The sequence below is a fragment of the Dermacentor andersoni genome, chromosome 1 (genome assembly GCF_023375885.2).
Source record: "Dermacentor andersoni chromosome 1, qqDerAnde1_hic_scaffold, whole genome shotgun sequence".
NCBI lineage: Eukaryota > Metazoa > Arthropoda > Arachnida > Ixodida > Ixodidae > Dermacentor > Dermacentor andersoni.
The window spans coordinates 270,721,347-270,742,646 of record NC_092814.1 but is presented as its reverse complement, the minus strand read 5'-3'; the positions used below and the strand labels follow the sequence as shown (position 1 = coordinate 270,742,646).

Below are 21,300 nucleotides of genomic sequence, written 5' to 3'. Positions count from 1 at the left end.
CATAAATACAAAGAATTGTCTTTTTGAAAGTTATACATTTTTTTTAACATTTCTTCACTTCAATCACTTTCAACGTATTCTTCCAGACATGTAATTCACTTGTTTTCCTGCTTTTTCCCAAGACTGCAGGCTTATGGCTTTCAGTGGTTCTGTTGTTTTCCTTTGTTTTTGTATTTACCAAATCTTGAGAACACTGGAAACATTGCTGAGGGGACAGAAGTACACGCATATACAGCTACACAGCAATGGGTGTAAGTGCCCAACATAAAATGGAGAACAATGGATTTTGCCCTCCGTGTTTCAATTCCAAGCCTGAAACAAGAGCTTGAAGACGTTTTCAGGACGAGGAAAAGGTAAAGGAGCAAATGACAAAAGCACTGAAGGCCATTATGCTGTAAACAGTTTTAGAACAGAATTAAATAATAGAAAAAGTAATGTGACAAGGCAGCGAATTTTGGAGTACACTGAAGATGGCTTAAGTTTAGAAATGCTCTGGCAGAAAAATAAATTGTTAAAGCATGTAGTGTTTTTGGATTTTTTGTTGTAAATACACGACATTAATTTCATGTTGGACAATGCACTATAAATTAGACAATACTTCACAACAGTTGAACTTTCGAAATGTTAATTTTTATTGCACGCTTCCCATTATAAGATGAACACATATGTAATTAAGTCACATTCTCCTCACAGAACCTACTAATACAAAGTTTAAAATAATCTTTTGCTGTGTTGTTTCCTGTGCCCAAGAGAAATTTTGATTTACTGGAACCTAATTTCTTTACTGGTTTGCACAGCCTGCTTAACTCTCATCTAGTAGTGCAGAATTCAGTTGTTTTTACTTGCTAAGGTGTTTTTGTATACATTGCTGTGCACTTATTAAACATTGTACAACAGTGTTCCCAGTTAGGCCAATGATGCATTTAATTAGTCTTAGTTCTGCTCTCTTAACTCTTAATCCTACACTGCTAGAAGAGAGTTAGGCAGTGCTAGCTGTGTGCACCAGTAAAGAAATTAAGTTTCAGGAAATAAAAATTTCAGCTAGGCACAGGAAACGATACATTAAGAAAATGATGGCACTGAATGTGGCAAATGGTAACATTAAAAAAAAAAAAAAAGGATGAAACACTAGTGAAAAAAAATATGTTCATACAGGCCATGCAGAAAATCTGCAACAAGAAAGCTGACTTCAGCATGATCATATTTGGTGGCGAAATTAACAAAATTATATTTGTTGAGCAGCAAGTCGCTCGGCAGCATGGCGGAACCACGTCATGGCGGCCCTCTCGACATCCTTAAGGGTGGCATCTGGGTGCCTGATGTCATTAGTCAATGTGCCTGCATGCATGAGAAAAATTATACTTCCTATAAGTTTTTCACACCACGCAGAAGTTAGACCAGTATATACTCTACTAAAGAGATAAAACTAAATACCAGCACTAAACTTAGCAAAATGTGAATAATAGCTGTATAAGTCATAAGCTGTTACAATGTCGTACATTATATATATTTTGCCATAGAAAATCCATCTAGTTAGGCAATCAGGTATCAGATCTGCCAAAGCAGCCTCAATACAGTGAGTATACTGCTTGACACTAGATTTAAAAAGTGATATCAAAATTGCTACACCTAACTCACCACACATTAGCTTGCACAGATTCAACTCTGAGAATTTTTTTTTCCCCTTCGTTCCAAACCAACTGAAGCTTATTGCTGCGTTCCTACTAAGGAGGGACTGTAGAATGCGTGTTGTTTTCTGTTTTGTTGAGTCCCCTCCTTGGACAGCCAAGTGCTTCTTCTGTCAAAAAGAAACAAAATATACAGTTATAAAGATAAATTGGCATTCAGTTAACATTGAACGTTTTGCAAGCTAAATGATTTCTTTGTAATAGAAAAATGCTAACTGGCTTTTACTTTTACTCATATTCTTTAAAATTGTCATCGACAGTTAATGTAAAATCCTACAGCATGTCATGAATGAGACAGTGTCATAAGTAACATCAGTATCAATTTCTGTCTTGTAACTACAACCCACTGTTACACACTGTTTTCTAGTTACAAGACAGGCAATTTTACACTGAGCTTAGACCATGAAGCAACGTGATTAGGGAGTGGAGCACTAATTAAAACATGCTTACAGCCACAAAACTGGCAAAATTACAAAAATAGATGAAGCAGAGAAATCACCATTTGATGTTGAGCTTGTCTGTCTGTCTCAAGCTTTTTGTCATAGTCAAGCACGTCTGTCGCATCCAAAAAAGGCAAATCAGGGAGGTCACAAGGTTGTGAAGATGCACTGTTGGCATTGCTGAGCAGCTCATTAAGGCATTGTGAATGGGCCTGCTGGGTCTGCTTAATACCATTAAGTACCTGTAAGACTCTTTCCATGAAGGCTACAAAAAAAGAAAAAAAATTAATGGCATTAGTATTATGTAAATTTTCATTTCAGTGCGATTTGCAAGATGAAAAATTACAGCGTTTATTCGAATATAGGTAGACCTTTTTTCTCTCGATACTGTTACCCAAAATTAGCTATCGACCATATTTGTGAACACAGCTAGCCAGAGTACCAAGCTGAGTTCCACCATTACGCCTGCCGTAAGGCCAGTCTATTAAGACTGGCTTTAAAGAATGCTGCCTATTTGACGCACTCAACGGTGCACAAACAACATTATTTGGGACGCCAAGGATGCCTGCGAAGCATCCAGCGAGGATGTCTTCTCTGCCAGTTCAGACGAGGTTACAGCTTGTGGCATCAACTAACGAGATTTAGTAGCAGAGCAGTAAATAAAGGTGTGTCATGGTCAAAGTGTTTCATTTTTCTAGAAATATATAGGTCTACCTATATTCAAATTATATTTTTTAAATTTTTCAGTGGGTTTACTATATAGGGTTCAAGTATGTCAGTAGTCAACCTATTTTCGTGTACATATAGTAGTTGATGTGGCAACACTTGGAAAAAAGAAACAGTGATGAGCACTACTAAACGTACTATAAGCCATAGTTGGAACATACACAGCGGAGCACATGCCTTCTTTATAGTTTTCGTCACCTAGCACTGGCCTTGTGATAACAGTGTGAGTTAGGATTCACGATTTGTAGAACGCTGCAACCACGCCACGGACCACAAGTGCTTTTCTAGGTCACCGCTTGCACGCTAGCAACCGTCATAGCTTGAATGATGGGGCACACTCCTAAAGGAGGAAGAAGCGATAAACAGGGCCACTGACTCATGTCATGCCAGTGTCACTCCATCACGATGACATTGAGAAAAGGTAGTGCACCAGCGGCAACATACAAAAGATTTTCTTACATGCTACATAGCTGTGCTATAGGGTTGACTAATGAATACTCACGCTCACACCATTATCGTGAAGCGAAAGCTAGGTGAGGCAAACTGTGTAGAAGCTACGTGCTTTGCTGTCTGCGTTTCAATTTACACAGGTACATAGCACAAGTGAAAGAAACATATTGTTCAATTATACAAGCTTAAGAGATGGAGCTCTAAGAACTTGCTGCTTATCATTTACACTACAGCATTCAACAGGGAACATGTGAATGCATGCTGAAAAATAAAAATGCAGATATATTAATGACTGGACAGCCAGCAATATTGCAAGAAATTCTGACCTTGTGCTTGTTAGTATGGCTTCATGACAGAAAAGCAGAGTGACGAATGGGACGAGAAAGAGAGAATAGGGCTAAGCACTAGCTGCTATCAAGCGCATTTATTCTGCAACTGCAATATATACGCTTCAGAAAATCAAAAAGGTACCAAAAAGAGCCCCTAAATACCAGATGTGTCCATAATGAAAACGAAACGAGCATCTAATCTCTTAGTCACGGAGATGGCCATTTTCTTTTTCGGTCAAGGAAACTATGCACCACTGTGCATTGCAAAGGGCTTTCATATGTCAGCTCACTTCTTGCTGTAGTGGCTTAGCGGCTATGGTGTTGTGCTGCTAAGCTTGAGCTCGCAGGTTCAATTCCTGGCTGCCGCATGCACATTCTGATGGGGGCAGAATGCAAACATGCTCATGTGCCATGCACTGGGTACACGCTGAAGAACCCCAGGTGGTCCAAATTATTCCAGAGCCCCCCATTACGGTGTGCCTGGCTCATAATCATATCTTGCTGGAGGCATGTAAAAAGCCAGAATTAAAATTTTTAGGGTCAGCCCGCAGTCAGTTGCCGTGACCAACAAACAAGTTGGCTATCTCCACGGCTGAATGATTGGACACTTCATTGTCATATTGCCGTCGTGATGCCATAATGGTCGTTCCACCTTCGTCATTCTAACATCATCACCGACTCTCGCCATGCCATCATCACATCATCGTAATCACATGGTTATCATCACACCATTGTCATCGCACTGTTGTTTTCCATTGTCATCACATCAAACATGTCATGTTATTGTAGTCGCCATCATTGTCATGCAGCTGTTGCCGTATTTTCATCACTCACAGTCGTCGCCATGTGCGTCATCCCATTGTACTCATGCTGTAGTCGTCACATTGTCATGATTATACCATAGTCATCGTTTCAAAATTGCCATTTCCTTGTCGCCATGGCGTTGTCGTCATAATACCTTCATTGTTCCATAGACCATCATACTTCATCATTACATCTTCGTCACACAGTCTTCATTATGCTGTCATGCTCACGGGGAACCTCACCAAATGAGTGCTGTAACAAAACGAGCTGATACCAGAGACACCATACTTTGCCTATAGCGAAAGCAATGATAATCTCAGAATGGCCGCTGTAGATTTTAAACGAATGTGGCTTCAGCAATGTGGTGTGCTACTAAGTTGCTTGATTGCTTGCTAATCGCCTTACAGTCAACAGTCTTCATGAGATGGGTTCTACCATAACTTTTTCTGTCATGAAGCTGCAAGATAACTAAAAAAGAAAGCTGATTTAGTGCTATGAGTATCACCTTCTGTTTCCAATATGTTACAATGAACAACAGTCTAAGTTTGTGCTAATGGACTATCACGAATGTGAATGGTACATATAGAATACAAAAAAGAACTTGTCTCAAGTAAATATTATATGAGAAAGGAAGACGAACCAGTCTTCACAGATAAAATACTGAAAATTTCGCCTAAGCAACACTAAAATCCACCACTGAACCCTATTAACTATAACGATTAGTAGAAGGTGGACGACATACCGAGCACTTGTGGATCTGTGTGTGACCTTGTAGCTCCAGTCAGATATGTGGATACCGGCCTGTACGATGAATCTGAACATAAACGACACCACAGGTTATGCTCTGCCTGACTTCAGTGCATTAAATGTCCAAAAACAAAAATTATAATCACTGACCAAAGCCAGCATAAAGATTTATATTACATGTGGGACATACCAAGAGGTTGCAACTCAGTGAAGCTGGCAGCTTCAGCATGTGTCGAAGCAGGCCTGCATAAGGCACCTGAAACAAAGACGCAAAAGGATAGTTAGATAGATAGATAGGCTCAAAACGCCTGAAGTAGGCAAATTTAAGAATCCTGATTGCATTAAAGAAACTAAATATCAAGAACTGTAGCACCATAACGAACATAGCAATGCAACATCAGAATGACACACCAAGCACATGTGGTTCCGTGCGTGACCTTGTAGCTCCAGCAAGGGGTGTGGATACTGGTGTGTATGATGAACCTGAACATAAAAAATAGGCATTTGATCATAGCTAATAAATGTAAAAAAAAACAAAAAGTGGTAACAATGAATGACAGCAACATAATGATGGATATCCCATAAATGACATACCACGAGTTTGCAATTCCGTGAATGAGCCGGCAGCTTCCGACCTGTGCAAAGCATCTAAAATGAAAACACCGTGGATTAAACTCCACCTGGCCACAGAATGCATAAGCAAAAAGCAAAAACCGAACAGCAGCAACATAAAGAACATAACATTGCATATGAATTACCCACCGAGCACATGTGGATTTGTGCATGGCCTTGTAGTTTCAGCAAGAGATGTGGATACTGGCCTGTAGGCTGAACCTGAATGTAAAACAGACCACAGGTTATGCTCCACATGACCACAGTGTAATAAATGCACAAAAACTAATACTAGGAACAGTGAATGACAGCTGCACAAAGATGCATATTACATAGGTGACTAACCTTGAGTTTGCAAGTCTGTGTATAATCTTGGGGCTTCAGCATGGGTAGCTACAGACCTGTGCAAAGCATCTGAAACAACGAGGACACCATGGCTTACACTCTGTTTGATAGCAGAATGCACAAGCCAACAAAAATTTAAATATACTAGCTGAGACAAGCAAAAAGTTGAATGTGTCAATAAACTGCATGCATGACGCACAAAGCATTTGTGTCATGTCCTGTTATGTCTTATGCTGATATTCATTCAAAAAAGCCTCAGTAGCCAGTTAGTGGCCTTAAATTTTTTACAAAAGGTGCAGAAGCTGAGATGGTAGGGCAAGGGGGTATTCTGTAAGTGTCCACTGTGTGGATACTTACAGAATATACCCCCTCTTCTATGATCTGTACAATGCATCTTAATCATAATATGCAGTGCTCCAGTGCACAAGTGTGGTACAAAGCAACATTAAACTGCAATCACGTATCTAAAGTCATACCAGGCACTTGTGCTTCTACCTGCCTTCTCTCAAACGGTATAGATGCTGGTCTGTACAGTACAGCTGAAACAGAAAGAGGCCACTGGCGATGCTGCACCTCAACACAAAATACATATAAAAAGAAAGAAAACGCTATGTGCCAGCACAGAGGCATTATTTCACGGCTGGTGAGACAATCAAGAAGCTGCAGGAGAATAAATAGCTTTACATAGTCCTGTAAAGTTACATTACAAACATTATGCACCAGTTTGTTAACAACTTTGCAGAGCGAAATTCTTATGTTGGAGTGGCTGTCTTAAAAGGCCAGCTTAGAAACCTTGAAAGAAATGTAATATGGTACTGTAATTTGCTGAGCCTGTGGATGAAGCTTCCAACAATCTGACAGTCTTAAGCAGATACTGTCATTACTGCCAGTTCAGAAAATGGATTTCATCCTCATTCTGGAGGCTTATATGGAAAGTTAGATCAACATAACTAGTTCCTAAGTCAGGAGCTGTAGGCGAAGTTAAAGATTAGCACAATGCTTCACAATATGTATAAAGTGAACGCCTGTTCCTGCACTGACTCAGGCCTGCAGACTCAGTTCGTCAAGCCGACGTTCCAAGTGAGGCATGCTGTGAAAGATTTACAAAAACAGTGCACTAAGCATGTCGTAGTTTCATATCCTCAAGAGCTATAGAATTCACAGGCAACAAACTGTTTGTTGATTAGAACTCAAATAGAACAGCTAAGTAAAAGGAAGGGCAAGTTTAAGTGTGCCTGGCTGAAGACTCGATATGGTGCGACCAGTGGTCCCAAGGCAAAGGTGTACAAAAAGGTTTAATTAACTTTTGAGTATGATACCGGTTTAATTGCTACCACAGCATAAATGACAAAACAGTTTAGGGTGGACAACTATCCTGGCCCTTATGTTTGGCAATTACACACCAGGCACTGCAGCCACACCTAACAGCGACCTAACTAGAGTAGAATGCAGCAATTGCAATTTCTTGCAGGACGTATGAATGAGTCCTAGACATAAGCAAATAAGCAGCTGAAAAATCTGAACGGCAGTGAAAGTAAACTATCTATGATGCTAGAAATAAAATGAAATTACCACGTAGACAATTATACAGCTTACGGTTAACCCGAAATCCATTAGGCTACACTTAGAAAGTCAGAGATGAAAAGAGAGCCACAAAAGTGAAAGACATACTGGCTTGTGAACTTGGTTGTGAAGCCTCCATGAGTGAAAATGAACAGTCCCGAACATCTGAGGTAAAAGAATGGTTACTATAAAGCATTTGAGTTGCTTCAGGCAGGTTACCTGTACAGTGCGGGAGTTGGTAAGACAGCTCTCCCGAGGTCGGCTCATACCTGCCTAAAGGAAGAAAAAAATGATTAGAAACTAAATTTCCATTCTACACCCGTACACACGCCACAGAAGATTTACTGTTTGCACAGCAGAGTAGGTGATAACTTGAAAGTAGTTTTACAAAATCTTTGAAATGTCATTCACATTTCTAATTAATAGCATGCTGACAACATCCCCCTCACCTGTCACGGATAATGGCTGAGGTGGTGTTGGTGCCCTTGGTTGGACATATTCATCATTTTCATCGTAGTCTGAGCTGCCATTCTCCTCATCTTCTCGAAAATGCATTGCACGTCGCCGCCTTCTTTTGCCCCGTCCCAATTCTCTTCCACTGTTACTGTCAGATGAGTACTGGAGGGAATTAAGCTTGTTTTGCGCCCTCTCATAGGTATCTGGGGGGAAAAAGTTTTTTACAACACAGAAATTGAGAAAGCAAAAGTCAACCTTACCAGCCCAGCGTTTGACGACGCACTGCACTTCAATCCAAGAGTCTGTTGGCTTAGTGCCTTGCATCGTTAGTTTTCGCCGTTTGCCAGGGTTTTTTTCTATTGGCCAAAACGTAGAGCGGTGGTCTCCTTTCAGCCATGACGTGTGAATGATGGCCAAACTGTCCTCCTCTTCAGGGAATGAGACCACAGCAAAGGGGTCACCTAACCACAAGCAATTATTCAATTTATCAAACTCATCAGAATGCTTTTCTTTGTCATTTAACATGAAGCCTGAAAGGTTCGTGCAGTTTGTGACGTTGGCGTGTGAAGCTGAATGCATACACACACACACACAAAAGAATAAATAACAGTAGCAGAAATGTTCTGAAGAGCACAGTCACTTTTGGTGCACAAACGGAAATACTGCAAATTTTTTGCCAACTGGAAGCCTCACACATTTTGTTTTGATTTTTGAAATAGGCCAGAATTGCAGACCAGAAGCTTGGGATGCCAGATGTACATTTAAAAGTGAAGAACTACATGGGTACAAGTAAAGGTCTTCCAACTTTTCGTATTTTCTGCCAATTATTACAGGCTGACGATCATCAGAGTGTGCAATATTCTCCATTTTTACAATTGTGCCATCATCAAGCATACTTGTGGAGTCCCTTTTGCCTGGTTTGAAAGTAACAGAATCAACTTCAAGGGCTTTGTACTGTGGCCCAACACATCCAGGAGGCAAAGGTCCCTCTTCGTGTCTTCCTTTCAGCTTTGCACGTTCTGTACCTATAAAAATGACATCCCAGCTAGATGGTGGTTGGGCTGAGCTACTAGGTGAAGGCTTGTTGAAAGAACGTTCTTCAAGAATACGATTGTGTAGCTGCTCCAGTGGCCTTTCGGGTTTTCGCACATACTTCTTTAGCCTACACATGTAGTTTTCGAATGGAAACGCACTGTAGTTGTCCAATGGTCCATAAGTGTTAACATCATCTGCTACATGAATAAGCCCATGAATGTTGTGGGACACTGCATGCTTACCAAACAATGTGATGTATACCTCTACAAAATGCCTCAGAAGCTTTCTCGAGTACTCCAAGTGTTGACTGCAATGTTGCGGACTACAAAGCAGGCTGACAGCACAATGCAATGTTATAAAGTTGTCCATTAGGCACTGTGCAATGTGCGACATTAAAACAACAGGCCCTGTGTATAACAGAAACATGCGAAATTCTGTGGCCTTCCACTTATCAAGCTCCGACAAGCTTCGGGGCTTCCTGGACAATTCAGATGGTACAAAGTGCTTCATTTCTGAATTTGCTCCTGACACTGCGTCTCTTGAATCTTTTCCAATACGGTATTTTTTTTCACCTTTGATCCAAAGTAGCAGGAGCTTCCGTACCACGCCAAGACAAATCAAGTGCATGTAATCAAGTGGAACATGCTTAATGATGTCAATAGGCAATTCCAACAAAATGGTCTTCATGGTATGGTGCTCTTCTTGTTCTGCTGTGCGAAAGCTGTTATTTGTTCTTAATGGCGCATCTACTTCAGGAAAGCACATTCGTCCTTGCTCAAAATCTCCTTCAGTCACGCATTTGGAGCAGCTGAAATACCCGTTATGCCCTTTGATGCCAAGAACGTACGACTTTGCAGGTGCATCACAGATTAGTGCTCCAACTTGCACAGCAAAGTTTTTGCTTCCTAGTGTCAGGCCTTCTTGGAGCACACTTTTCAGGTCCCGCACGAATGGTTGCAAGTACACATTGGCCTGAGATGGTTTGCACTCCCCAAAAAAGACGCCGACTGGAAATGGTTCGCTTGGTTTGCAGTTGGACACACGACAAAGAATGGGCCAGAACTGACCTCGTGTGCTTTTAGTAAGTGGCAGTCCATCCACATTTACATGGATAACAATAGGATCAGGCACATGAACAACATGTGTGAGAGCTGAGTGAAGCCCTTCACACAAGCCAAAATGACAATACTGTCCAGAATCCATCAGTGTGACATTTGCAACTCTCGGTGTAGACAAAAGTGCCCTGGCGCTGTTTGGTAGCTCACGCAAGCAAGAATATGAGCGAAGAACCTTTAAAAGATTTGTGATGACGTCGTGAGGTACACTCGATTGTAAGCTCCATTGTCGCAGGTCTTCTTTCAATGAAGCAATGTCCAGTTCTTTAAACAATGTGCTTGTGCTAGTAGAATCCGCTACGGTGTCCTGCTCTGTAACGCTTCTGTGGCGCCTGCCAAGCACGTTGTCGAGTTCCACGGGAAAGCTGTGATTGCTATGTATGCTGTCACCAGACTGGTCCACATCGCAAAATTCCTGCGCACCGCCACAAATGCCGCCACTCGCAACTTGGCCGAGCGAAAGGTTCGGAGGTGGTTCGCGAACTTCCACTGGCTGAAAGGAGGTGGCAGCAACACCAGGAAGATTCCCTGCGTTAATATGTTCGTCAGCAGCTGCCAATATTGCGCGCACATCGGCCTGCACGGCTTGGCTGACGCGACGGTAGGCAGTCGCTCTCGACATGGAAGCCATGCTGACGTTACTGCTCGCTTGTATTCCTCGTTGTTCAGATTCTCAATCGCCAGTAAATTGATGTGTGTGTGTGTTGTTTACGCGAGTGACACTAAGAGTATACCACTGGACTGCATTTTAAAAGCGGCAGATTAACGCTACGAAGATAGAGGAATGAAAAATGCGACCATAACTTACTTTCGTATTCGCTTTCCATGGCGCGCTTCCTGCCAACTGTAAGCTCTAAAGAAGGTGAAAAATAAGGCCATCACACGTATGTCCGCAGGCCAGACCGAACAGAAACAGTTAGCAAATGACAACACTTACCTTCGATTGAAACGCAGACTGACTCCGCAAGCCCAAGTATAATATCTATTTGAGAAAGCGCGCGAAACCCCCGAAACTATACCACACTGTAGAACCTATGCGAACACGGAGCCCACGGGAGAAAAATGCGAAACCATGGCAACAGAGAAGGCACAGCCGCCAAGCCGTATATGACAAACATATTATAAAATCAAAAGTAAAAGGAAGCTATTCGGTATTTTAAATACTAATAATAAAGTTTTTGTTTTATTGTGTTTTTGCTGCCTATTTAGAATTAGTTATGGAGTAAAATATAAATTCAAGAAGAACTGAAACCGAAACTGCTCGCCGCTTCTCCGAGAATTTGGAAGCATGTAGGCAGGTCTGTCGCACGCATCGATGGTTTCAATCCCCAATAATCTACGTTGAACTACATTAATGCGCCATCGGAGTTGAACCAGTTTAGTGCGCAAGCTTGGTTGATGTAAATATAAATGTGGGACTAACGATCAACGTAGCCTATCGCGCGATGTTGTTCGCGCACGTACGTATTGCACTTGCTAATTAACGCGCGAACGGCACAATTCATATGCAAAATTACAGTAAGTAAACGACATTTTGTGTGCTCGCCTCCGTAATGCATATTATGTGTGCAGGGTTACGCAAGTTTAATTTGAGCGCGTACGTGTACTGGGATGGCACATGAAATACTCGTGAACGTATTGATGTGACTATATATATATATATATATATATATATATATATATATATATATATATATATATATATATATATATATATATATATATATATTGCATGCAGGTGCCCATTCATGTGCTATTCTGGGACGTTTATTGGACATCCGTTCGCTTAAGTCCATGGGACATCCATATTACTTCCTTTTTTGGACTTGGGACTTCAGTACTTGCTTCGGACGTCCTTAGGACATTTGGTGTTGTCTGGGGAGTTTCGTCAGTCCGCGCATTTCTCGTGGCCTCGACATCAGCGTCGATGTAGCATTCCCTTTGTGCAGAAGTTTCATATGCATGTTCAGATTTTCTCAACCTGTCTGCTTCCAACTTCTCTTGTTTAGCTACAATGTCAGGATCAGTCGACGCGTGCTTACATTGTCGTTTCAGCTGTAGTTGCGCATTCCGTCTAGCCCGGAGCTCCGTGTCGACCAAATTAACCCAGATGGACCCGCCGCCTCATCCATGGCCCATCTCTGAAGAACTGCAATAAGACTTGTTCTGACGCGCTGCTACACTATCTGGGAGCGGTGGTTCTGAATTAGAAAGGGAAAGGTTGGCACTATCTTCGGCAGCCCTTGAGGGAGCATGGCTTAATTAGCGCCAAACATCTGCGGGACGTGGAGAACCGCGCGCGGCGCTACTCCCCCACCAGCCGAAACTGCGGCCTAGCACAGCTTCCTATTGGGGGCGAGGAGTACGAGGGATCACGCGGCGCGCTCCCCATAGGTTTCGCTTATGGCGCTCAATAAAAACACCACGCGGCAGTCCTCCTGGACATTTAAGTAGGTGCTCTCAAAACGAAGGAAGTTGTTGACTGTCGATATAATAATCATGGGCAAACTGAAAGCACAGAATCGATTACAGACGCTATCTCTTTACCGAATACGTACAGTGAACGCCACTGCGCACGGTTGCCGCGATGGAGTCTCCCGAACCGGCTTCTTGCGTGAAAGGTAGGCAAACGCTGAGAGTAAGCTATGTGAAATGTTCTTATAGCGGGCTGTCTGTATAACCAAATGGGGCATAACAGAGTGAAGCCTCAATGCAGCGATCGCACGGGTTTGCAGCGACCGACTGCGCGTCTGCATGCATGTCCACGCACAATGTTTTGCTTTCCTTGTGAGCGCGTTTTCTCACCGTGCCGTGAGCTTTAGGCCGCAGCATATGAGCATTTTAGCACACTAGCAACCATTGCTGCGTGGACGCTATCAGAACTGTTCACAAATAATTTCGTTATAGAGACTTCGACGCCTACGGCGACTGTGATGTGCCGTCGCGACGATTCAATCTTTTTTTATCTTCTAAATTCTTGGACATTTCAGTATTTCTTCTCAAGTTGCGTCGCACTGTATGTTCATCGGTCTTCTCAGAGTGCGATTTCCCTCTGCTTCTTTTTCGTAATCCAGTGCATTAATTCGTAACACAAACACGATGCATATGCCATGCCTTCTTTTAATGCGCTTCATACCGCTCCCTTTCCATTCCAGTGAACTTGCCAGAATCTAGTATCAACAAGTTCATAGACCCAGCGCTGGATTAAGGGAGGGTCTAAGGGGGCTGCAGCCCAGGGCCTCACCTCGGACAGTAGGAGAAGGGGGCCCATTTATTCTAACCTGCTTAGTTTATGGAACCATGGGCAACGGAACTTCGAGCGACATGTATGAAGCGAGAAAATCGGAACGAGCAGACGGGGCCCCCCGCCTAATGTAACAGCATGCGTTTAGCCCGATCATTTGGGGAGCTTGTCGAGCTGCAAAAACAGGAATCCCCCGCCACCCCGGCGGGGCCCTCTTTCTTACGAAGCGAGGTGCGTTTGCTTGGAAGAGTTTTAGTGGTTTCCTGTCAGTCCGTCTGTCCAGTGCTGTCTGGAGAGGTGGGGCAAGGGGGCAACACCTAAAACATGTAATGTGGGATGACGACCTAAATCTCCCTTGCCCCTCGTCACTACAACACCACCCTCCACCTCTCAAATAGTTCCACCGCTGTCCTTCTCATAGAAAGGATGTGCTGCAGTACCCAACAGTGCCTCCCATTCGACTTTTCTTTACCGTGATGGTAATTTGGGCGGGGGAGGTTGAGTCCGATAGCAGATGATGATGAGTCTAATGGCAGAGTCTAGGCAGGAAAGGAAAGAAGACGTCACACGTGCTATTGTCCGCGTGCCGTGGGGCATGGAATGTTCATCGTTCGGGCTTCGGCCTGTCTCCAGGGCCCATTCCTGCTTAGTGGCTGCACACCCTCGCGCGCGCTCGACGGAAAAAGTATGTCAGACTGGCCGCCGAACTTTCCAGAAAGTAGAAAAAGATAACTCAGAGGCGGCGGAGGGCGCGTAACTTCGCCCGCGCTAGGAGTCGCCCTTTCCCCTTCGTTCCCGCGCTCGGCGTCGACGGGGCGAAAGAAAAATCGAGAACCTCCCAGAACAGCTACGATTGCTCCTATCCAATAGGAAGACGAGACCGGAACGGGAGATGGAGTGAGTTTGTACGTAGAAGGAGGGAATTTGTACAAGGAACTCTACGCATATGTGAACGCCTGCTTTGGCGCTAGTAACAGACAGACGCGGCGCGCGTCTATAAAAGGAAGTTGATCGCGGGCTGCGATTCAGCCCCGAGCCGCCGGTTAAGCTTGCATAAGCCCGCCTGCTGAGGAACTCCCGGGGAACGCACCACTCTCGGCCAGCCACGGACCATCCAGGCAGCGTGCGCCAGTCATCGGGACGGCCACCGTTGGACACCTGCGGTCGCGTCGGACTCACAAAGTGCCCGGTGAACAATTAGCATCCATTCATGCGAAAATGCTCGGTCGGAAGCATCAAAGTGGTGGGTCTAAACGAAAGGCGAAGTTAGAAAGAGAAGAGCGTGAAAAGAAGCTACCAAAGATGACAAAGTACCTACTGAATACAGCTTCCGCAGAGCAGTATGATCGCTTTACCCAGAGTCCGTGTCAAACTCCCAATAGTACCGACTGTGCATCTGTGGAGGCCTTGCCAACTCCATCACCACGGTTTCCTGGCAACAAGCAAGGTTTGACTCACCTTGGTTGTCTGGATCCTGAGAAAACAGTGCCAACTTCGGTCGTCCATATTTTTGAGCAACCGACGCTAACCGAGCCCTGTCCTGTTCCTGAGTCAGCAACGTCTCTGCTACTTGGCCGGGCCCCTGCCACAGAGTTCCAGGTGTCCGGTCCGCCACGCCCGATTTCTACTACTGCTGATCAACAGGTGCCAAACCTCCCCGATGAGCATCCTTCTACTGACGAGCGCCAGGAAACAACACTCCAAGAACCGACTCACTTGTTTCCTGTTAGTTTGGCTTCAAATAATCATGTTCCCACCCACAAAGTGTGCCTCGAGAGGACGAATGAGACTGATTGAGACATTACGAATGAGACATTACATTGAGACGAATGAGACATTACTGACAGCTTTCAGAGTGTATGCCTTGACAAAGGGCCATTGTATTTTCAAAATCGGGCAGAAAATTTTCCATCTTCCGAAAGGCAATACAAAACTCAGAAACGCTATATGTCACCTCATATTTTCGTGCGAAAGGCTTTAAATGGGGAGGCGTACGAGCGACACTGGTTAATGTACTCAGAGTCCAAAGGTTCCGTTTACTGTTTCATGTGAAAACTATTTTCGATTTCAAGCAATCCCAGTGCTTTCACCACGCACGGCTTTTCTGATTGGAAAAGAGCAGAAGAAAAGGTTTTCGCACATGAAAATAGCGTCGAGCACCGGAACTACGTGGCAGCATGGCTCGCCCGCTCTAACTCGAGCAGCACAATTGACAAGGAGCTGGTTAAGCATCTTGTCACTGAGACCACTTACTGGACAGAGGTGTTGAAGCGCGTAGTCGTTGTAGTTAAGTTTCTAGCTGAGCGCAACCTAGCGTTTAAGGGCAGTGAGGAGATTTTTGGTTCACCGAGAAATGGCAATTATATGGGAGTGCTTGAGGCCATTGCCAAGTTTGATCCCTTTCTATAGGAGCACATCAAACGCTACGGGAACAAAGGAAAAAGTCGCCCATCGTATCTGTCAAAAACCATTTGTGATGAATTTATCGAGCATACCAAAGGCTGCCAAGGAACGTCTCGTTGACTAAGTGAAGCACGCAAAATACTTCTCTTTAATTGTTGATTCAACTCCAGACCTTACTCACGTTGATCAGCTGTCAGTTGTTATACGATACTATTTAAATGGAAAAGTGTACGAACGCTTTCTTGGATTTGTTCCAATTTAATCGCATACCGGCTTATATCTTTTCGATACCGTGATGTCCCTCTTGACGACCAATGGCATCTCAATTGATGATTGTAGGGTCCAGGCTTATGATGATGCGAGTAATATGTCAGGAAAATACAAAGGACTGCAAGCTCAAATCAAACACCTGAACAAATTGGCAGTCTATGTCCCGTGTGCTGGTCATTCACTGAACTTAGTTGACGCATGTAGTGTTGACAGTTGCCTTGAGGCAGTCAAATTTTTCACTGTAATTCAGAGACTGTATGTGTTCTTTGCTGCCTCACCTAAGCGATGGAGGTATCTTCTGGACAGCATGGGCGGAACTGGCCAGCAGCTAGTTTTGAAAAGTCTCTCCGAGACCAGGTGGTCAACGCTGAATCATGTAAGGCCATTCTGAAAAATTTCAATGCACACTCTTGTGTTGCCTTGAAGCTATATCAAAGAATGAGGAAGAAAACGGTGAGACTAGGAATGAAGCGCTCTCTCTTCAAGAAAATGACAAAACTAGAGACTGCATTCATGGCGATTTTCTGGAGTGAAATCTTGGAGCGCTTTGACGGAACGAGCGTAGCACTTCAGAAACCAGGCCTAGACATTTCAACTGCTGTAGACCTGCTGAGCTCTCTAGAAGGCTTTGTTAATTATTTGCGGCCTCTCTTTTATACCTTCGAAGAGAGAGCACGCACGCTAAGTACCAATCAATGTTATCAGAATGAGGGCAAACGCATCGTTTTGAGTAAGCACCCAGACGGAAAAAGCGACAGTGCGCTACAAGGTAGAAAGAAGTTTATCGTAGAGACCTACAATGTTGTACTTGACAGTCTAGGCTCTGCTTTGCGAGTGCGAAAGGCTGCCTACACTGAACTCTGCGAAAGGTTCGGATTCTTAAAATTGCTGACAGAAGTTGGCAGCGAGGCCTCTCTGGCACAGCAGGCTGAGAAGTTGGTGAAAACCTACAAAAATGATTTGGAGCCAGCATTTCCCGCTGAAATCGTTCAGTTTGGGAACTTTCTGCACAACTCTGTGTGCACGAGTCCCCTGGGAATAATGAAGTTGCTGCACGAAAGAAAGCTTATTGATGTGTTTCCGAAGCTTTCTATTGCTTTGCGAATGTACTTAAGCATACCCGTGGCAAACTGCGAGACCGAACGATCGTTTTCCAAGTTGTCGTTGATAAAAAATCGCCTTCATTCGAGCCTCCTTGACAAAGTGAACTTGCGCTTGCTATCATGTCCATTGATAGTGACCTCCTCTGCAATCTATCCTTCAAACAGACTATATCTGATTTCGCCAAAGCGAAGGTGCGAAAGATGCCATATTAAAAGAGGAGTGTTTGCGCTATACATGAATAGATCCAATAAGTTCGTTGTGTCGCCTCATAGCCTCCACGTTGCCAATGAAACGCTGAGCAGTGTAATTCAAGATATGGAAATCTTCGTTGTTCGTCTCGTTTCTTCTTGCGATATTTAGTGTGCTTATAAAGAACTATTTTTGTTGTTTTTGATAGTGCCACATTTATTTGGTGTCGTCCTTGCTTGTCTTGCCTTTAACGAAATATTTTTAAATAATGTTTTGTAATTACAGTTGGTAATTTTCATCTGTATCCTAGTGCATTTTTATGGTGTTTGTATTGCCTTAAGTATTGTATATATCTATTTAATACTTATAGAGTAATGTGTACAACGATTACTGCAGTCTGATGCTTGAATTTTAATAAAGAATGTTTTAGACACAAGCATGCACCTCCTCGCGGGATTAAACTTAGTGATGCAAACAAAGCCTAGCTTCAGAAGGATCGACATCTGAGCTGTTTTTTCTACGTTCTTGTTCGTCTTGAGTGCACTAAACTTTTCCTTAAAGCCTAGCTTTTGCTGAAAACAGAATGCAGATTAATTACAAAGTGAACACATGTGTTGGTGTTTACAACAGCACGCGTTTCAAGCAAGTTTTGTTGTTTTCCTTATAGTAATAACAATAATAATCCAGTTGATCGCACTTTGTTATTTTTAATTTGGTGGAATTAAAATGAAACATGGCATATTTCCAGTAGCGTACCAGGCGACAGGAGCGGGGTTCAGTATAGGGAAAGGGGGCCTGATGCGCATTAGCCCAGGGCCCCCATTTTTCTTAATCCAGCCCTGCATAGACCTAATAAAGCGTTATGACATTAGCTGGGCAGCGGGCGCGGGCAAGCGTCTCGGTGCACATTTTCTGCTACTCACCGAAAATCATGCAGTCCCGGCACCGTAACAGAAATCTTCCTCGCGTCTGTGCTTGCTGCATACACAAGTTATAGCCGATGGCTGTCTGCCGGTTCTAAGTTTCGCCAGCCAAGCTTCACGCAGCTCCTTGCATCCTTGTACATACTTATAGTACTTTCAAATGTCAAACAGACACCCCAGGCGGTAAAGCCTCACCACTTAATCAGAACCGCAGCGAAGCTGGAACTTTACACTTTCGTTTTGAGCTCGCTTCGGTGCTTCCGAAACAGCCGCTGTGTCCACGTGATCCCTCATGCCACATCACGCTGACGGTGGCGCCAGGTTTTCCAGTGGTGGAGCTCGCCTCAAATCGGCTGCAGCTGTCGTGGCGCGCACGCTGATTGGCTGCGTCGTGTGAGGCGGGAGCGTGTCATTGGCTGCAAGTGGTTACTCGCCTCCAATGCGTGAACTTGGCCTTCGAATTTGCACGTGCTGGCTGGTTTTCCTCCGGCCATCCCCATTAAAGCCCCTCCATCAGCTAACACTGGTAGTAGTGTGGAGAGGCTTTAGACCCAACCGAATGGAGAGAGCTTAATTTCAGCAAGGGTAGCAATGGGGGCTTAATGAATCATTAGGAACACTTTTGATGCAGCGCGAAACGTGACACAAGGCACACATAAAAAAAGGCAACACACAGCACTGTGTTGCCTTTCTATATGCGACTGCTTGTGTCAGTGTCATGTTTTGCTGCATCAAATGTGTCCCCGGTAATGTCGGAGGTGGGAGGGACTGGAACCTCTTCTGCGCCGCTCACAACCGATGTCTATTCACACAGGGAGACGCGTTTGCTTGAGGCGTTGTGCACCATTGTTCATGAACTTTAAGAAGGTTGAGCATTATAATCGCCTCACATAGCACATTCCATCGTGGCAGAAGTGCAAAACTCATTCTCATTTCTCAATTCATAAACATTTCACATCGCACTGATCATCCATCACAAGGTAGCGCCCAATCTGTGTAACACTAAAGCTCAATGCCTTTCAGACCTCGCACAACACAATGGAGGCACCTTCAAGCTGATGTTGCTTCAATAAACAATGACCATGCCTTTAACCAAGCATTAGCGAACATTGTATAAATAGCCATTATTAGTACTACCCACTACGTATTACTTTGTTTCACTGCTTTGTCATTTGCTTTAAGTTTATACTTTTTGTAATTAGTAATTAGGTAACATTGTATTAGCATCAAAGCTTTTAGTATATTTTATCCTACTGCACATTTCATTTATTCTTGTTGATTGTTCATAACCACTACCCTCTGCAATGCCTTTGGCCCCGAGGGCATACTAATAAATAAATAAATTGCTTAACCTTTTCAGCATCACTGATGTATTTGTACACGTTCACAGTTCTGTCCCGCCATGCCACTGACGTCAGACAGGAACGAGAGGACCATACAAAGTGAGCATTTTCCCATTATACTGCCATTCTTTTCCTTCTGCATAACAGAAAATAAACGGTATTGCTTTATAATATCCGAAAAAAGAACTCAATGCTGAACATGCGTCACCCCCAGAAAAATCGAATGGGTTAATAATGTCTGCACACTATATTGATCCTATTGCTGGTAATCTTGGCAGGTATTTAACAGTTTCACGAAATATTGTGTAGGTTCTGATCTAGGAGAATCTATGCAAGAAAATATGACAACACTGTCAACTTCGAAAGGAAGTTTCAGCACTTGTAGGTTGCTTACCATCACTTTAAAGAAAGCTACTAGTAGTTGCACGTCACATCAGCAGACTCTAGCATCAGTCCAAAAATCGCTCTTCTGAAAGGTTTTATACAGTTATGTGAAAGGAAAAGATACCAATGACTCAGCAACAATAAATAATCCCTGATAGCATTTTAATTACTTAAAATCACAGGTTGATTCACTGCTGGTCCTTTCATGCAGTACCGGAAGGCCTATGAAAGAAAACAAATACATGGGTTAAGAATAATCTCCCAGAAGCTGAATTAAAGTGGCATGCACAAGAACTGCCTTCAAATGTACACACAAATTATACATTAGATATACCGCCCCATAGGAGTCGCCTGACTGGTATAAGTTGCCAAGGCAGATTTGAAAACAGCATATGACAACTTGGAGTTATGTCATACAAGGTGAGCACAGTTGAGCTGATTGGGTACTTCTTAATAGTACATATTTTTGAGTAGCCCTCTATGCCAAACTTGGACAACTCATGCAATAACAAATATGCAGCCTAGTAAGAAGCACCGCATTTATCGGCGAATAATTCTTTTTCCCAGAATCCTTGGCCTAAAAGCCACCCCTTGGCTTATACGCGAGGGATAGATTCAGTAACTGCTTCAATATGACAGCAGCGCCATATATTCAATGATCCTAATTTTAATGGCAGCGCAAATTCTAGCAACTAATACGGGTGTCACAGGGTGCACATTCAATCGCGATGGAGCTCATTCAGGATAAAATATGAACCATGATTGGCTCCCTTTTGCGGCTTACATGTGTGAACCAATCGTGACCGAGAAATTCAATCCTGATAAGGCTCGAAAATGCACTATGTGACAGCCGTAACTCTGGTGAGTGAAGCAGTGTTTCCCATCACACCAATGCAAAGTGAATGCCGCTGATCATCAACGTCATCAACAAGACATCGAAAAAAAAAAAAAAGAAAGTGCTGCGTCGACAGCTGGCGGAGAGCAGTTGTGAAACATGCCAGAAAGTGGCATTTAGAGTGAAATCCGGTTATAACAAATCGCAATGTGCACTGCGCTTAGTTATACACATCCAATAGTTCGAACCAAAACCACATACACTTGAACCCACTTATAAAGATCCCAGCTACAAT

General features: G+C 43.5%; 3 protein-coding genes and 1 long non-coding RNA gene across 7 annotated transcripts in view; 1 reads left to right on the top strand and 3 right to left on the bottom strand.

Moving 5' to 3' along the window:
* Positions 1-608: 608 nt before the first annotated feature.
* Positions 609-11,844, bottom strand: LOC126530308 (uncharacterized). 4 transcript variants are annotated; one of them, XM_072284716.1, is made up of 14 exons: positions 11,248-11,844; positions 11,119-11,163; positions 8,421-8,621; positions 8,154-8,363; positions 7,813-7,977; positions 6,142-6,210; positions 5,947-6,018; positions 5,779-5,832; positions 5,596-5,667; positions 5,375-5,440; positions 5,180-5,251; positions 2,188-2,393; positions 1,639-1,798; positions 609-1,338 (listed from the first exon to the last, which is right to left on the bottom strand). In XM_072284716.1, the coding sequence occupies exons 2-14, from the start codon at positions 11,135-11,137 to the stop codon at positions 1,226-1,228; spliced, it is 1,479 nt and encodes a 492-aa protein (XP_072140817.1). In that variant the 5' UTR covers positions 11,138-11,163; positions 11,248-11,844; the 3' UTR covers positions 609-1,225. The 4 variants fall into 4 exon arrangements, with proteins under 4 accessions (XP_072140817.1, XP_072140821.1, XP_072140814.1 ...); XM_072284720.1 differs by having other exon boundaries at positions 7,813-7,869; positions 7,924-7,977; positions 11,119-11,843; XM_072284713.1 differs by having other exon boundaries at positions 11,119-11,843.
* Positions 8,628-11,108, bottom strand: LOC140213466 (uncharacterized). The gene has a single exon (XM_072284710.1). It carries the CDS (start codon positions 10,939-10,941, stop codon positions 8,797-8,799), a length of 2,145 nt encoding a protein of 714 aa, XP_072140811.1. The 5' UTR covers positions 10,942-11,108; the 3' UTR covers positions 8,628-8,796.
* An 887-nt stretch (positions 11,845-12,731) lies between the features above and the next one.
* LOC140213464 (uncharacterized) lies at positions 12,732-20,005 on the top strand. The gene is made up of 2 exons (XR_011890321.1): positions 12,732-12,931; positions 19,834-20,005. It is a non-coding gene; the product is annotated as an uncharacterized lncRNA (long non-coding RNA).
* A 310-nt stretch (positions 20,006-20,315) lies between these two features.
* LOC126547629 (eukaryotic translation initiation factor 3 subunit G-like) overlaps positions 20,316-21,300 on the bottom strand; it is a 31,556-nt gene continuing 30,571 nt past the window's right edge. The window contains exon 9 of the mRNA XM_050195534.2: positions 20,316-20,392. Within this exon, the coding sequence (XP_050051491.1) occupies positions 20,374-20,392 (19 nt within the window). The 3' untranslated portion in view covers positions 20,316-20,373. The remainder of the gene's footprint in view (positions 20,393-21,300) is intronic.

Coding starts and splice junctions, on each gene's coding strand:
- LOC140213466 (XM_072284710.1), bottom strand. CDS start 10,941: ATGGCTTCCATGTCGAGAGCGACTGCCTACCGTCGCGTCAGCCAAGCC.
- LOC126530308 (XM_072284716.1), bottom strand. Junction 8,364..8,420: donor CGTCGTCAAACGCTGGGCTG/GTAAGGTTGACT, acceptor TTTTCCCCCCAG/ATACCTATGAGAGGGCGCAA. Junction 1,339..1,638: donor TCTGTGCAAGCTAATGTGTG/GTGAGTTAGGTG, acceptor TCATGCATGCAG/GCACATTGACTAATGACATC.